Genomic DNA, 17429 nt, shown 5'->3' with positions numbered 1-17429 from the left:
CTACCTAACTTGTCTGTCTCAGTGTTAATGCGACAACATTAGATTTCTGTAGATTACACCTGACGTGCCACGCAAACTATAGAAAGAGGGACATGTTGGGATCTGATCCGCGGAACAAATGCGATACATTTGCGGCTTTTCAGAGACATTGGCGCTCGTTTACACCGGAAACCTAGGAGAGTATTTGGAAACCTGTCACTTCTTGCTCTGATAGATGTCGGCCAATAAAACATAAACACAAAATGTTCTACCAGAGGCAGGAAGAACTGAAGCACCGTTTGAATCGCTATCTCGCGACACTTGTGCAGTTTTTTCGCTCACGCTCGCAGTAGGTGCTTTCGATCAGATCTGATGAATCCATCGCCACACAGTCATGAATAAGCAAGTTTTTTAGTTTTTGTATTTTTTTCCCCCACCAAACTTTAACTTTGGTTCGAAAAAGTCGCCTGCTGGACTTCAGTGGCGTACGCCGATCTTTATTCATTTTTTAAACAGTACCCCCGCACTGTATAGAACACTCATCAGAAATTCATTAGGCGATTCATATGATTTATATTTCTGGCGCTTCCTGAACAATCTGTCAAATTTGTAGGATCACCGAGGCTTTTCGTTTTCCGCTCTCTCGCTCCCCGCCCAGCTCCTCTCCTCCCTCTCTCTTTCTCTCCGTGCCCTTCACACAATCGTGTCCCTGTACCCCTCCCACCCACCCACCCGCACCGCCCCGCGCCCGCTGCCCTCTGCAGCCCCCTTATATGAGAATACAAAGCAGAGTAATTTCATGGCTAGGCAGGCCAGATAATCAACAGTCATATTTCACAGTAAAAGGAATTCAGACACTGGTCAGGGTCGGTGTGCTGAAAGTGTCAGCGCAGTCATTAATTGTGTTTATGTTTTTTTTTCACCTTGCCTGTCGCCCACTCGTCTTTCCTTCCAGTCAAACTTCATTTGACTCCGACATTTCCCCTTTTGCTTGGGATGAAGGCCGGGGGTTTAAACGATGGCAAGACGTGCCAGCGCAGCCGTCACGTGATTCGTGATATTACATAATCAATACGGTTTGCATCCAAAGTTCAGTCACTCCGCTTGAGAGATATCTACATAACCGATTCTTCCTCAACAGACATGTTTCGGTGAAGGAATGCGATGTTAACGTTGGGTGCTCTACGTTTTTGCTAGATTAATTGTGGGGGAAAAAAAGTCTCGTTTTGGTTCCTTAAGGGTTGTATTTTTCTGTCGTTTTTAAATGAATCATGTTTTGCGTCTAACAAGCAATAAACCAATTAGAGTTCATTCACTTTAAACCAGATGTCTGCTAGAGACGCTTGCTTCTCTGCAGAGAAAACGTATCTACTCATGGAGAGTGAAAGTGCACAAGCAGACCATCTGTGTCTGTGTGTGTGTGTGTGTGTGTGTGTGTGTGTGTGTGTGTGTGTGAGTATACGCGTATTGTGCACCCGCCTATGCAGGCACGTGCACCCTTAGAATAACAGTACTGAAATCAAAGACTTCAGAATAGGATTTTGTCCGTCAAAAGTTTCTTTTCCTGCTTCCACAAGCTTCCACGCTATAACTTTCCATTGAGCTGTATCTGTGTCTCTGTGCGCCCCCCCCCCCCCCCCCCCCCCCCCCCCCCCCCCCCCCCCCCCCCCCCAGGTGTGTTTGCGTTCGGCCTGTTCGCCACGGACATCTTCGTCAACGCGGGCCAGGTGGTGACGGGAGGCCTCTCGCCCTACTTCCTGTCCGTCTGCAAGCCCAACTACACCGGCACAGAGTGTCGCTTCAATCACCAGTTCATCATCAACGGCAACATCTGCACGGGGAGCCCCATCGCCGTGGAGAACGCCCGCCGGTCTTTCCCGTCCAAGGATGCGTCGCTGAGCGTTTACTCCGCCGTCTACCTGACGGTGAGGACAATGATCGTGCACCGGGGGGGGGGAAGAGCACTGGATAAGTGTACTCACACATATAAGTACTGTTAATTAAAATACATTTCGACAATGTTGAAGTTCTACTTGTGTAAAAAAAAAAAGGCTCTAATGACAATAACCTAAAACTAAGTCACTATTAGAGGCGAAGGGAGGTGAAAGGTCAAGAAATGAGAACCAAGAATAAATGCTGAGATTCTTTTCTTCTCTTTGGTTCCTCGTATAATCTTTTATTCCCTGTGATAAAAACCTTTTGTTCTCAGACAGTTATTTCACTTACATGATGTAATTTTTGGACATCTTTCCTTTTGGTTTGCTAGGGAGACTTTGTGCATTCATGAAATAGTCAAATGTTTGACTCCATTCATGTTGGAACACCTCCAGTGGTGCTGCATGGGACTTGTCATCCTTCTAGACTAGCCAAAGAGAGAAACAGGGGCTATTATTAATCATTTAAACTTATGTTTTTTTTTACCGCTCTGGTTGGATCTTCTCTCCCCACTATCCTCCTGTCCAGATGTACATCACCAGCACCATCAAGACCAAGTCCAGCCGCCTGGCCAAGCCTGTTCTCTGTCTGGGCACGCTCTGTTCAGCCTTCCTCACCGGCCTCAATCGAGTCTCGGAGTACCGGAACCACTGTTCGGACGTCGTGGCCGGATTCATACTGGGATCAGCTGTCGCTCTCTTTCTGGTGAGGCCGGACAAATGAAAAGTTTTGGGGAGGCGTTGGGAAGGGGGGATTAGAGGGGGGGAGAGAAAGGAGAAGTGGAATTGTTCTGAGGTGGATTCTGGTCATGAATTATTTTCAAATTATAATAGCAATTTTCAGCCTCATCTTGGAACTGACCCAAAACAGTAATTAAATGATTACTTCAGGCTGCAGCAGACTGCGTTCGGGGCCATTCTCGAGTCTGGATGCAAATTTATGTCCCGAAAACTCTTATGCGCAGCAGATTCACTTGTGGTTGTGATACAGACTTGTTTTGACTAATAGATTTTGATTGTAGAGGCCATGCATTGTGTATGTAAAAGTGTTAAGTAAGCTCTGTGCCACATTCAGTTTGTGATAATGATTTGGTAGAGAAGCTAAAAGGGGGGTAGTTCAGGAAGGGGTGATGGGGAGAGGATGTGAAACAGGATGAGGATGGGATTTATACTGGGCTTGGAGCAGGTTCAGATACAGGTGAATTTGGATACAGGGATGAAGTTAAGGACGCAGGAGCTGATTGGGGGGAAAGAGGAAAAGAGAAGACGGGAGAGAAAATACTGAGGTGGCACCTGGATTTCTACTGAGATCAGCAAGTCCGTCTGCTTTTCGAAAGAGCAGAGTGAGGAAGAGGTAGAAGCAGCGAAAAAAGGGAAGAACGTGTCAGGACACGTCCGTTTCAATTAGTGGATGTGTTTGATTCAGAGACGATGGAGGGAACCGATTGAGGTAACAAGTGATCTGGTGGATTCTAGTTCTGTACTCCAGATCTGAGGGTATCTTGTTATTGTAAAATCAAGATCGGCCTCCCGCGGTGTGCCGTCAAGCAGCCCAGCTTCCACCGAGAATCAAGGAGACTTGACTGCCGGTGTCACCTTTTCATGCTGAGTGTTTAATTAAATGCAGGGCGGTGCGATTTCAGCTGAGCCCCTCAAGTTGTTTTGGCTTGAAGCGGAGAGCCCACTGAGGAGAGGAAGGAAGGTGAAGGGAACCCCCCACGACTATTCAAAAAAAACAACCAAGTATTTAACTATGTCAGATGCTTCATTACTTGCAACTGCCACTGGGCCCCGTGCGTCGAAGCAGGAAGGAGTTTAAAAGGGAGGCGAGGCAGCGGGAGACGGGAGAATCAGCGGTTGGTATTTGTACTTTTGTTGCTGGTGGCTGATGGTTTTGATTCGAAGACAAACAAGAGAAGCAGCTGCGTTGACTGGGCAAATGCGATCAGTCATGGTTGGTGGATGTTTTACGGGAATTTACATTGTGGCAGAACTCGCCCAACCCCGCAAGTCACATGACAACAGCAGGCAAAACCATCAGCAAGTGACTTTAACCAACACGTGTTTACAGAGAGATTGACAAGCAGGTTTTGATTTAATAGATAATATGTGGTGTAAACATGACACAGAAACATTGTACATCTGTTTGATTGGTTTTATGGTCACATTTTGTTAAATGGTGTTAAAAGGAAAGGGGATTTTTCTATAAATTGCAGACGCAGATGATTACATATTGCAAAACGTCCCTGTACATCACTGTTTACTGAAGTTATTGATCACCTGGCCTGAGTATTATATGTTTGTGCAGACAGAGAACCCTGTTGGATGTTGAGATAGTGAAGGGTAATAAAGAAAAGGACGGCAGTAAGATTTACAGACGGCTTTATAGGACGGTGAGGAGGGGGTAGCATGTGGCGCCTGCCAAGGGTAAACATTTAGAGGGAAAATTCCCGAATGACCATAAGGGATGTCCAGAGAATGGTAGTTGTTGGTCGTAATAGATGCTTCCAGGTTACCGTGGTGAGTAAAGTTGGTGTCAATCGTACCTGCTCTTGTCTTTGCCGATGTGTTGCGTACTCCTTTGGCTGAAGGAAGCTAAAATCTGGAGATCTTCAGTGTCCTTGGGACATGAGGAGGAGGAGCCGCTGCACACCACTCTAATGAAGGGATATAAGCTTTCAATGATTGACCTATAAAAATTGACAGACGTTGAGTCAGTGATCTCCGGGGAAAGATAAAAACAAGAAAGTCAATCATCGCCTCAGCAGTTTTGAACCGGCTCATTCCCAGCGTATTATCAGCAAACCATGAACTCGGAATGGCGGCCGCTCCCCTGCACACGGAGCTAATGGTCCCGACGAAGCTTATCACGGCCTTGTCATGTGAGAGCTGAAGCGGTGTGATGGACTGCTGTCTTGACGGAAATTAATTGGCGCCAAGACAAGTAAAAAGCAGGTACAGATGAGATCTCAATTGGCCTCGTCAAACGCAAACTGCCCCTTAGTCTTGCGAGAGCTTTGTCCTCTGCCAGTAGATTGAGGGATCAGGCCTAAGCACTTGGTCGGGGACCTCCAGGATGGAGGTAAACATTTAAAAAATGTAAAGGTAAAATCTTTAACATTGGAGACAGAGGCATCTGTTCGATCCAAGACAAATTAGATGTCCATGCTTCCATCTGAGTCTGAAAGAGGCATTGAAATTCCTATCAACCGCACTTCCAATACCAGGCTTTAGAGGTATGTAAAATTAGAGGATTAGAGGATAAGAGTTGTTTGATTCCCGTCCCAAGCACATGGAGTCCGTTCCATCTGGACCTGATGTCTTGGCACAAAACTGGATCCAACAGACTGCGGCTTGACCGAGTCTATCTTAGCGTCGGTGACGAGATACAGATGTGGGGGGAAAAAGCAGTCGCCCATGATTAAAGGGGACGCAACTGAGTGAAAGCAAAGAAAATGGACGCCGTGCTGAAATGTATTTGAAACAACAGGACGGTCACAGCTTAAAAATAGGTTGCGTCGTGCGAAAACAACGGAAATCAGTGTCGGCGAAGAGTTTCTCTGTTGCTCCTGAGTCAGGCTTGTCAACTTAAAGTTCAGATTCGCTCTGACGCACATTCTTGCAAAGAATTCACTTTCGTTTTTTCTTTTTCAGTTTTTTGGGCGAACCAAATGCTTGTGACGCCTAGCCTCTTTGATTCCTTCATTCCCCTCGCTGGGAATATGACTGTCCATGAACTGCCACGAACGGGGAAACCTTGAGCGGATTCCCCCAGCAGTGGATCGCTCTGCTTCATTTCCTCTTTTGCTCCTGCCTCAGGGCATGATTGGCCCGGGGGTTGGGAGTCTGGGGGGGGGGGGATCTCCCTCAGGCTGCCTTTTTTGACTAACTAGTCCATGGTGGGGTTCAGAGCTGCAGCATTCTCGCTGGTGTCTGGTGCTGTTAACAGAACCTGACCGAGAGACAATTTTTTCTCGAGTAAATGTAATTTACAAGACTTTTAACAGACATATAAATGAAGACACAAGGTCATGAGTTCTCTGTGCCCGCTGGGCACAATGCCATACCACAGAGACGACCACCCCAGGGCGTCCCCCTGCCCTGCATTTAATGTTGGCGGACTCTTCGTGGACTTGTGCAACCTTTAAGTCTTCCCACCGAATATAAACTTTATATTATAATAATAGCCGCTGTAGCGCAGAAAATATGGCCATATCTCCCCCAGAAACCCTTGTGTTCTTAATTCCCTCTAATCGGAGCTTAAGTGGCACCGGGGTCGTTCGATTTTTTAAATCACGTTTTTAATTCAAAGGGTTTTTCTCCATTAAGAATGTTTAGAAAGTCTTCACTGAACAAATATCTTCAGAATGTTTCTAACTAATTAGCAAATGTTAGCATGCGAATACCAAGAAGGTGTAAGTTTGCCTAAGTGCTTCACAGAACCCATTCGCATGAATGTGGACTCTTTAGTCTTGTTTTAACATTTGTATGAATTGTCGTATTGATTTGGACAGTTTTAGTGAGATTATGGTTGCATACAATTACAGTGTTTGCGCTAGGTTTACCGGTTTGGTGGGGGATGGTTTCGCAAATCAAGTTTCATCCAGAATCTTTCATGCAGGAATGAGGACGTATAAGGAAAGTGACCTTAAATGACTTCTGCTTGGCGGGGTCTCCCGTTGGAGGGGTGGGGTCTCCCGTTGGAGGGGTGGGGTCTCCCGTTGGATGGGTGGGGTGCCCCCCCAATTCAATGGGGGAAACGCTGATAATTATTTACTGTTAAAACCAAATGTGGACACAAACTGTGGGACGGGTTTGTAAACCTGTCCCAGTGTCAGGACGATAGAAACGAACCTGTTGCCCTGTTGCCCCGTTGTCATTGTCAACCCGTCTCGCTGTTGACGCTGCGCTGTCCTCACATGCCTCACACTTCACAGGGTATATGTGTCGTGAACAACTTCAAAGGCGTCCACTGCGCAGCGGCCAAGCAGAAGACCGAGGACTACCGCGGCCTGCCTCTAATGACCTTCCCCCGCGTGGAGAGTCCCCTGGAGACCCTCAGCGCACAGGTAGCTAAAAACACTTAACCTGGGAACCCCCCCCCCCCGAAAAAACAAGCTTTAATCTCCATGATGTGCATTATCTTCTCCCCATTAATTGGCAGAGCTCCCTCGAGGGCCTCGGCATAAAATCCGCCGTCCAGATACTGTTAATCCATTCCCCCGTAATTTGGTCTGTTCCGTGACTTACTGTGATTTGTTGTCACTTTTCCCATGTCCCGCTTCAGTTGCTAATTTCCTGCATTTCTCAGAGTCCCCATAGAGAAAGGGTACGTTAATCAAGTAGAGAGGATTTGAATGTCAGTCACATATTTCTCCATGTGTTCTTTCTTTCTTTCTTTCTTTCTTTCTTTCTATTTCTTTCTTTCTTTCTTTCACACAAAGCGATGACACATGTTCAGTGAAACATACAGGCATGACATTTTGCACTACCACCCTTCCCAAACACAGAAACACATGCATATCTGCACACAGAGCACTCCCGACCACTGGTTGACAGTGATTTCCTCTTCCTTTCCCTCTTGTGTCTCCTTCCATTTTCTTTGTTTTCTTCACTCCCCCCCTCCCCCCTCCCCCCGCGTCCGATTTCAGAACCACTCGGCATCGATGACGGAGGTCACATGACTAAGGGGGCAGCACCGGGTCACGTTTGCGTCTCCACAGCACTTCCAGACACAATGACGAGGGACGCATGCCGCGTGGCGCCGAATGCTTGACGGAAAGAAAAAACCCACAAAAAACACTCCTGATGTATCCGTTCCATTCACCTGGGGGGACAAAACACACCACGTTCGTCACGGTTCTCATCTAGTTGGGCCGCGCTCAGCTCAACCTGCCGAGGCCGCGCGCAGATCGCACCAGTCGGCAGAGATATCACAAGGCAAACTTGAGCACAGATGTTTCTCTTTTTCTCCAGATATTTGAAACCATTCGAAACGTGGGACATTTTCTTTTTCCCCCTCCCTCCCAGGTCGGCAGTTTGTAGTTAGAGGACAGTGTTTTGTACATTTTGTATGAGCGAGTGCTGTAGCCTATCCTGACGGTGTTACACCTGCACACTTCCTGTCAGCCGACTCCCTCTGTTTGACTTCACGTCCTGCCAGGTGAAATGCCTTTGTCGATCACCGCATCTATCCCTCTTAATAAGTCTGAAAAACCTGCTGTGAAAAGAAAGTGTTGATGTTGTCGTTCCTGTGACGTTTGTCCTTTGTACAGAAAAAAAAAGGAAAGAAAAAAAGACAGAATCCTTCTTTTTATTATCTCTGTCTGTACATTAATTGACCGTGTCAGGTCATATTTTGTAAAGATTTTTGTTAATCTGTATGACTATTATGATCCATTTGGACCTGTTTGCCTGCTGTAAACCTGGATATGTTATGGTATCAGTTTAAGTGTTTTTGGGGAAAGACCCAAGTCTCTCTCTCCTTCGGAAGAAAATGACAAGGAAGAGCGAGTGACGTCCTCTGTGTCAGAAAATGGGGTCTGTTCACCTGCAGTGCCACGTTGTGTGAAAATATGATCGGTGGGAATTCTCACTATGGGTGCGTTTCACCCCAATTTCCTGATTCACTGTGATGTTGATAGGAATTAGCCCGACAGAGATGTCCAGTGGGGGCTAGGCCGCGCCGGATCTACAGTACCTGGAATTTCACTGGTGTAGCTTTACAATTAAATTTGAACTGAAATCCCAATGGACGACATCCTTCTAAAAAAAAAATGTGGAAAAAAAGAGAGGGAAATGCCTGTTCGGAGTGAAACTGGGTGATTTCTCTTCAGGCGCGGCTAGCCCCCCCCCCCCCCCCCCTTTTTTTTTAATGGAAACCAGGCTAATGACTCCTGCTTCATTTTTCCTCCTCGAGGCGACCCTCCCCCTTCCTGAGCCACCAGTGGATTGTGATGCAATGTTGTGACTCCATTTCCTATTGGAAGATACGCCCAGCATGAAGAGAGAAGTCAAGATGTTTTATAAATATTCATGATTGAAATTGAGCTCATCATCATCATTGTTGATTATAATCATGTTTTGCTTTCGGGAACAAAAAGAAGAGCGTTTCGTTAGAAATGCTGTATATATATATTTTTTTTGTTCTTGGTTTCGTCCACGAATAAAATAGTCAGTAGCAACAAAGCGCTCTCTGGTGTTTTCCGTTTTGTGCCAGAATTCACAAACAAGTCGGATAATGGGTTGGAATAATAAAACATACAATGACAGCTCCGCTGCTCTCCTGTTTCGATTGCAAGCTAAAAAATAACCACGTGTTTAGGAAATAGACAGGGAGTTTTAACCTGTCTGTCATTGCGTATGTTTACATATTAAGGGTTGCTTTACATGTTCTTCAGATATGTACTACCCGTTCGTGATGGGGTAAAAAGAAAATGTAGTCAGCCACTGGGAGCGGGTTTGGGAGACTCGGGTGTCTTGAGCAGAAGCTACTTTTGATAGTCAACGTGTCAAGGAGAAGAAGCCAGGATGTCTCTGTGAATGTGACCTCGTACCCTTCTCTCTCGGTACAGCGTCACATCCTGTGGGTCAGCCCCGCTGCTCGTCACCCCCTCCCCCCAGTCACGAGCTAAGAACGAGCTCAGACCACGCTCCTCTTTGGGTCTCCTGTTGACGCACCCTGTTGCGACCTCGCCGACGTCCGTGATGTTCACGTCACCACTGAGCGAGGTGCACGCGCACTCACGCAGACGCAGAAGAGAAAGCCCACGGCTGAGCCAGGGCGCTCGCTCTTTTGCTCCGCCGGGTACTCATTTCGTTTACCCTGCAGACACACTGGCCAAATTGATGGGGCCGTCATCCTTGCCCCATCGCGGTGGGCCTCCCTGTCCAGTATGAAGAACAGTGCGGCGGCCAAAACGTTGTTTTGAGGCAGGCAGCGGCACTCCGAGTGGGCTGGATGTGAATAGCTGCAGGGTGTCTATGGAATCCTTTTCAATGGGAGGAAATGAGCAGCTGCAGGTGAATCTCAATGGCCAATACTGAGAAGAAAAAAGAAAAAGAGTCCTCCGCACACAGTGTGATTGGTGTGCCCTGGATGTCAGCCACTGTCCCTCTGTCTTCACTTCCATCTTTGTCTTACTTACAAAGGCTCATTACCCATCAGTGAGAGAGAAATAGCTTCTTTTTTTTTAACAAGTCTGTTGAAATCATCAAGCGTCTACCCTCCGTTTGAGTTGCAGTAACTTCTTTTTGTAACAACGTTAAAGGGTTCCACATCCTGCTGAAAAGGTTCTGAAAAAAATCGTGAACAAGACATTACAGCGTTGTATGTTATACTGAAGGAGAAAGGCTTGTGATTGAATTAAGTGCAAAGAAGAGAGGTAATTTTTAATAACAGAACACATCCAAACCCAAACAGGAAAAGATGCAAGTGAACAGGTCTCAGCACAAAGGGACCGTTTCAGTGTATTCAGTTGTGAAATTGTTCATAATCAAATAACATGTCAGAGTTCAGCGAGCGGTTCTACAGTCATGTGAGTTTGTGTTGACACTTTCTATGCATACTTATATTTTAACAGTAGGTCAGTACCAGCAGTTTGCCGATCAATCCTGTGTTTGTTGTGTCACGACGTCACGAGAGCGTGGGTATCGCACAGTTAAGGGGGCTGGGCAAAAAAAGGTTTTGGTCCCTGACAAGAAAAAGCTGAAGACCCTCTTTTTCCTTTTTATTCTCATCACTTGAAAAAAAAGAATGAAAAAAAAAGACTTGTGGACCATAAGTCAAACTCTGACAAGTTAAATGATGCCTTGTGGGTGCATCGGTGAACATTATACAGTGACCCATAAATAAGATTTTGTAAAGACGAAGAATCCACCACGAGATGCCAACCAGATGCTCATGGTGAATATAGAGGTGTCTTCCCATAACTTTATATCTTTCTTTTTTTTTTTACTTTTTTTTTTTTTAACATATTACAGCCCCACTATCCCTGAAAAAAACAAATCGGACCAAAAAAAAAATAATCAACGCCAAATCAAACACTCGTCAAAAACATTTAAGCATCAATGGTGAAATCAACCAGTCGCCAGCAGTTCTTCTCTCCCCCCGCTTAAAGATACAAGGTTTAAGCAAATCCCAAGGACATGAAGACTTAACCGGCGGGGTTCAACCGAAGGTCGTTCACACTCGACGAGTCTCGACGTTAGACTCAAGTGAATTAGCCCATTAGGCTTAAATGCCGACGTGTCTTCGTATCTGCGATCAAGGTATCATCGTGGCAAGCAAATCTGTGCCCTCGAAGAGACGAGGCTTAGGGGGAGGAGATGAGAGGGACAGACGTCAGGAGAAGACAGGAGTGGGGGGGGGGGGGGGATTGAAAGAAACAAAAATGGAGGGATCAGAGGAAGGGTGAAAAGGAGGTGAAGAAAATGGGGGAAGGGACACGAGGAAGAGGAGCGGGGATGCACAGCTCTTCGGCTGCGGCAACAAGCTAGAGTAAGAACAGATTTGGTTCAGGATCCCTGGTTCATCCTTTGTTCGGTGCCTCTCGTCCTCGGAGGGTCAGCGGGTGTCCCGCCGGAGTGACGGAGCAGGATCTGGCCCCCGGGGAGAACTCCTCAGTTCCGCCGTTCGAGGAAACTCCTGAGCCCAAAGGGAGATTTTGGCCCTGGGAAAACTGGGAAGGTTCCAACTTTTCGAAGAAACTGAGCGAGTATCCTGTCCCCCGGAAAAACCTGCAAGACGTTCTGGAAACTCGGGGGGGGGGGGGGAAACGCGCACACACGGGGAAAAAGGCTTCACAACTCCGGGAGCGTGTTTGTGTGCTGGTTAGTCTGCGGGTGCGACTGGGTGTACTGAGCAAACTGGTTGGGCTGGAGGGCAGCGGCCTGACTCGGCGCAGTCTGGTTTGCTTGCTGGTTTTCTGATTGGTACTGTTCTAGCTCCCTCTTCCTCCTCATGGCCGACTGCAGCTGCTGCTTGATGATGAGGATTTGACCCTCCAGTTCGGACAGCTCCTGAACCATAGGGTTCCGGCCCACACTCAGACCGGGGCCACAGTCGACCATACCCAGACCCCGGCACTGCGGGAGGCCCGAGCCCCCCTGGCCTTGGCCCAAAACTCGGCCTAACAGGTCGGAGCGACCGTTGGACGTGGCCACCATGTGCTTCTCCAGCAGGGGCAGAGGGTGCGGGTGAGGCAGGGTCGAAGGGGGCGGCGGAGGGGCCAGATCCTGGGTGGACGGGCGCTCCAGGTCATTCTGCATCTCCTGTGGAAGGACCCTACGCCTGTTGCAGTGGGAGGACTCTGCAGGATTCCACCGTGGCTGGTTGTTCCCCTCATTACACCTGGAAATGAGGCCGACACAGAGAGAAATCAAAGTTAGTTAAATGCCAAGATCCCAGGTGTGGGAGAGAGGGATGAGGTTCATCCACGGTGTTTGACACGACATCATGAACGTCATGATGTACAATGCAGTTGACATTATCCGTCCTGTAAATAAGTCTGCCCTCCATCATGTTTTTTCCCAAAAGGCCTTATCCCTCCTCCCTCCACCATTCGCAGCTCTCAGATTCCTCCCCATCATTTCCAGATATGGCCTACGGTCTCTCCCTCTTTTTTCGCCGGATCCCTCTCGTTGGGATTTGCCAAAGGCTGCATTCACATTTTCATAAATATTGATTATGCATGTCCTTGAAAACCTATATGGCAGAGCCAAAACTTGTTTGATGCATGAACCAAATACAGGACAACCAAGGCCATGGCAACGCAGAGCCCCGGTAATCTCACATACTTTCATATCAGCACCTTGTGAAAAGAGGCCAGCTCAGTGTCAGTGCACGATTACCTTCTTCACTTCTGGATGCTGCGTCCTTAGAATGCGATTGCCGATGTTTCACCGCTGACCGCTATTTCCCAACCCATCTGTCAGCACAGATGTTGCGACCGACAGTCAAAACAAGACATGTAAGCACGGCTCGCAGCGCTGTGAATGGGGAGGCTGTCCTTTGAGGAGCCGGATACAGGTGCAGCGCGGAGATTTGCACCTCGCTGAAGAGTCCTCGAGTCCCCTTCCAGCTCGTAAATGACCTCTTCATCACCCCGTGGAGGGTGTGAAATTTAGTCTTTAGACCCTCTCGCATGAGACTATTGCAGAGTCAAGCACTGCTACCGGGCACTTCTTTCTAATTGAGAGGCCCTCTACAAAAGAATCACACATCGGGCCTGAAGCGGAGAAGCACGAGCCCTGTCCCGTTCTTTAGACTCTGTAGAGGAAACATCATCTTCTACTACAGTATATGTTCACACGATTGAACTTGTGTGAACAATATTAAGCCAGAGTGGTGTGCTAAACACACGACAGAATTCAAAAAAAAAATGAAGGGTCATAAAGTGAATTAAATCCTCGGTGACAGTTTTTAGTTGTCGTAGATACAGTTGGAGTATAAACAGGAGAAGCAAAGGTCCGACCCCCCTCCAATTTTTTCATTAAAAGGAGTATAGGTGTTAAATCATAGTTATTGATCTACCAGATGATCGTGTGACAGATTATCTTCTTTGAGTGTGGATGTCGGTTAAGCGGCCTTTTCTCGAGCTACGTGACCTCAACACTGCGTCTGATACTGAATTATACGATCTCCCTTGGCAGTCGGACATTGTTTCAGGGGATAGACACGGCTCCTTATTCTCTCGGCCAGACAAGCTTTTCGGATTCCTTTGGGTTTTTTCTGCATCCTAGTTATCGCATATGAAAAATGCAATATGGTTCCATCCTCATGACTTGTTTTAAAACATTACATTTTTACCCGCTGAGCCCATTGGATTATGTAATTCTGCGTTTTTATTGCACAGATTTATGATATAAAAGACGTGGATACACGGTACTTCTTTGAGAAGTTGTTTTTTTTCCTGTATTTTCTCATCTTATTTTCAAACAGACATTTCTGCAGGACATGGACAATAAGACATTAATAAATTCTGACTATTCGACATCGTGCAACCACGATGCCGGGGAGCTTTGACTGACTTAACTTGACTGAGTATAATTATGCAGGAGTAGGCAATCTATCCTCATTACCGCCGGCATATCCCTCTCATGGCCTCAGCTCCACGATTACTATGTGCGCTTAATCCCCACTTTGAGCCCTCCACCTGTGTGCCCCCCCCCCCCCCCCCCCCCCCCCCCCAGATTGCGTTAATAAGAAGGGATAGATGTGAGGAGGGCAGCAGAAAATGTTTTCACAATAAAAATCTTTAGCTCAGCAAAAGGTTGATGGTCGTTGTGATCTTTCTCCTCCATACAAATGAGTACATTTCCCTTCCAGCTGTGCCATACAATACTCTGCAACATCAGCATGATATCATTTCCGCGACCGATGATTAGCTTCCATCACACTGACCGTTATTTTCTGTCTCTGATTAAAACGGGGCCCCTCGCCGCCACTTGGACGTTAACTGATGTCACTTCCTCTCAGGCTGATTATTTCTGGCCAATGGCCTGCTGGGAATGCTTCAGTACAGTTGCAGTGAGGTCACCGGTTAACACACTGTATGGGCTCACGTGCGATTCATAATAATAAGCTATAATTCCGCACAACATGTGTAAATTCTGAATGAAAGCATAGCGGTCTGATTGTCTCGCTCGTTTGTATCATGCTTTACAATGATTGGCTGATTCAAATCCACGCGTGTAATCAGTAACATCCAGTCATATTTATTTAGGTCTTTATCTCGGACATTACAACCCGCGGCAGCTCACACGACACCGTCTGAACTACACATTTGGGATAAAATGATCGGGTTTCACGTCGTGCGTCTCCGGCTGTTCCTCTGCCGGTGGTCAGTATCATCAATCTGCCTCGTCTTCAAGGTTTTAGCCCAATGATTGAATATAAAGACGGCGATTGCATCTCGTTGCACTGCTCAGCGGACTGGTGATCGTAGAGTCAAAGCGTGGTATCCAGGTCCCGCCGATACACGCGCTCGACCTATCGCAAGTCAGTCTCAGCTGTCAATCGTGACGTTTCAAACTAATCAGAAAAACGAACACTTAGATTTTGTAAAATCAAGACGTTTTCTGATGTGTACTTCCCGTCCCGTCTGCTGACACGGAGGAGGCAGGGTTCATGACCTGTGCGGCCGCCAGCCACCCGGCGGGCTATTGAGATGTTTATGGCTTCACTCTTGAGACGATGTCACGCCGTCCGTCATTATTTGCAGTCCATGTTCCAGCGCCGGACAGAATGCAAACGGCTTCCGGTGTTTGCCAGGGGGGCCATCGCCGGATTCCGATGCCTCGGAGTAAGCTATGTGTCCGCTGCTGTGCTGCCTGTGCTTTCATTCGCTGCCAGGGAAAACGGCACAGGTTGGAGCTCAGTGCAGGCTGCGTTTCCTTGGCGGCGTCACTAAGCCACTAAGCCAGCTACAGGCCGCATTGCGGTGGGCCACCTTCTCGCTTTGGCCTCGCAGTGGTTTCCGGTTCAATTTCACCCTACGAGCGTGAATTTCTGCCGCGCAGTCGCGGCTGAGCTGATTTCCAGTGTTGCCGTCCGACTTGTCACAGCCTCGGCCGCCGCGTCAACTCACTGACCCTACGCCGCGTGGCCGGGGCTCATGTTGGATGAGCCGCTCGTATCCCTTGTGCCATGCATGCAATTCGGCAGATCATTAGACGAACACCGCGGTTGACATGCTTCACTTAAACTGGTAACAGCTGAAGGCTATTTCCCCTGCGTCGAGACACTATTAGTATCCTGCCATACGTTCACCTGAGAGTTATCAATAATATTGAGTTACACCTCAGACAAGACGGGGCATCGGCAGCTTTCAGGGGAAACAGGAACGTGCCTGTTGCATATTCAGGACGGCAGATCGCGGTGGCTCTTTCCTTTTCTTTTTCTTCTGCTTATTAAGTAGTCAGTGGTCATTTTGTTTTGGGGGATTAGCTCCCTCAGCAGAATCCACACCGCCTCTTCGATTCATTGAGGGCAAACAGCAGCGCCGTGTCTGCCAAATCTAACTGTATAACCAGCTGATAATTAAATGACCAAGTAAATGGAGTTCGCAGGTTATTCCCACCGCGAGCTCTGAAAGCCCCCACAAATGGTTTTCCCGACCGGCCCCACAGCGGTCGACCCTCGGTTCAATCGCCTCAGATGGAACTCCCACGGAACGACTCACTCACAGTTAGTAATCCATGCATCGCAAGTTCTCGTCTGCTGGCTTCATCGCATCGAAAACTAAAACTGAACTGAGCGCAGCTTCTCGATGACGGGGGACAGTACCTCTTCTCGGGCTTGGTAACAGTCGGTAGTTTGTCTTCAGTGAAGACCGAGTTGAGCGCCCGGTGTAATCTCTGGAAGGCAAAGCAGAGATTACACATAGCTGTCAGTGCTTAGTGTAAATGATTTGTGTATGTGCGTTGTTCATATAAGTAGGGTGTCGCTTGTACAAGATGCTGCTATACTTGTGTACTTTAATAATGAAATGTGCACTGTTAGTTGCAATGCATCACTTTAATGTTCTTATGACTAAGTATGCATCTTCCAGATGCAATGTAGCCTTGCGTGTGTGTGTGTGTGTGTGTGTGTGTGTGTGTGTGTGTGTGTGTGTGTGTGTGTGTGTGTGTGTGTGTGTGTGTGTGTGTGTGTGTGTGTGTGTGTGTGTGTCTGTGTGTGTGTCTGTGTGTGTGTGTGTGTGTTACCTGGCTCGTGTGCAGCCAGTATTTGAAGCGTGGCTCCTTGACCCTGGGGATCACCAGCTTGTACACAATGTGCTCTGCTACGGTGGTCAGCAGCGATACGGCCACGCCCACGCACAGCATCACAAACAGACCGGAGAAATGCTTGATGCCCATCTGCAGTGTCTGGAGAGAGACAGAGGAAGATCGGAGATGTACAGAATAAGAGCTCAGGGAGGCACATAGTAGTTGTCTGGAAAATTCTATACGGGAAGTACAATAATAATAACCAGACAAAACAAAATAATACTTGTATCGTAATGTAAACATGTATGTTTTAATTATTGTTCAAACCCTTAATCATGAATGTTACTATGTAGTGTGTATATGACAGCATATATTCATACGCGTCTTTTGGCACAAGGTGCAGCAGTTTCAGTTCAATGGATCAACTATGGAAATGACACTGGAATGTATGGAAATCTAATGCTGGGTTTTGTGTTTGTAATGTAATAATAAAAAAGTAATTGAGCACAATACTGTGACTGCATGCTCACGCTGCGTTATCATATTCAAGCAGATGTTTTTCAGAAGTGAGTGCAGCAGTAGTTTGTGGTTGGTTGCTGGGTGCAAAATTGCTTCTCCGGCCAACTCTTTAATGATAAAACTAGTGTAATTTCATTATGATTAATATTTTTGCTAATGTTGTGAACCCAACAATGTATTCACCACAGTCGGAACTCTATTACAATAAGTTTAGCCGACCACCTGGGAGTCACTGGCTGCAATTGTTAAAAACTTGCATCAGGCAAAAAAATGCTGCACTGAACAATG

General features: G+C 47.2%; 2 protein-coding genes across 12 annotated transcripts in view; one reads left to right on the top strand and one right to left on the bottom strand.

The window, feature by feature from the left end:
- plppr1 (phospholipid phosphatase related 1) overlaps positions 1-9101 on the top strand; it is a 50297-nt gene extending 41196 nt beyond the window's left edge. For 9 of the 11 annotated variants that reach the window (XM_035608531.2, XM_035608528.2, XM_035608530.2 and 6 more), the window contains 4 exons: positions 1654-1904; positions 2443-2619; positions 6851-6982; positions 8833-9101. In XM_035608531.2, coding sequence (XP_035464424.1) covers positions 1654-1904; positions 2443-2619; positions 6851-6982; positions 8833-8883 — 611 coding nt within the window. In that variant the 3' untranslated portion in view covers positions 8884-9101. Of the gene's footprint in view, positions 1-1653; positions 1905-2442; positions 2620-6850; positions 6983-7357; positions 7387-7564 lie in introns of all 11 variants that reach the window. The other 2 variants (XM_035608537.2, XM_035608536.2) reach the window with 2 other exon arrangements.
- Positions 9102-10278: 1177 nt separating this feature from the next.
- The window catches only part of grin3a (glutamate receptor, ionotropic, N-methyl-D-aspartate 3A), a 34152-nt gene continuing 27001 nt past the window's right edge, over positions 10279-17429 (bottom strand). Inside the window, exons 8-10 of the mRNA XM_035608525.2 lie at positions 16620-16781; positions 16201-16271; positions 10279-12264 (exon numbers count right to left, since the gene is read on the bottom strand). Of these exons, the coding sequence (XP_035464418.1) occupies positions 11715-12264; positions 16201-16271; positions 16620-16781 (783 nt within the window). The 3' untranslated portion in view covers positions 10279-11714. The remainder of the gene's footprint in view (positions 12265-16200; positions 16272-16619; positions 16782-17429) is intronic.

Source organism: Scophthalmus maximus, chromosome 20 (genome assembly GCF_022379125.1).
Source record: "Scophthalmus maximus strain ysfricsl-2021 chromosome 20, ASM2237912v1, whole genome shotgun sequence".
In the NCBI taxonomy this organism is placed as follows: domain Eukaryota; kingdom Metazoa; phylum Chordata; class Actinopteri; order Pleuronectiformes; family Scophthalmidae; genus Scophthalmus; species Scophthalmus maximus.
This window is presented reverse-complemented; position numbering and strand designations above follow the sequence as displayed.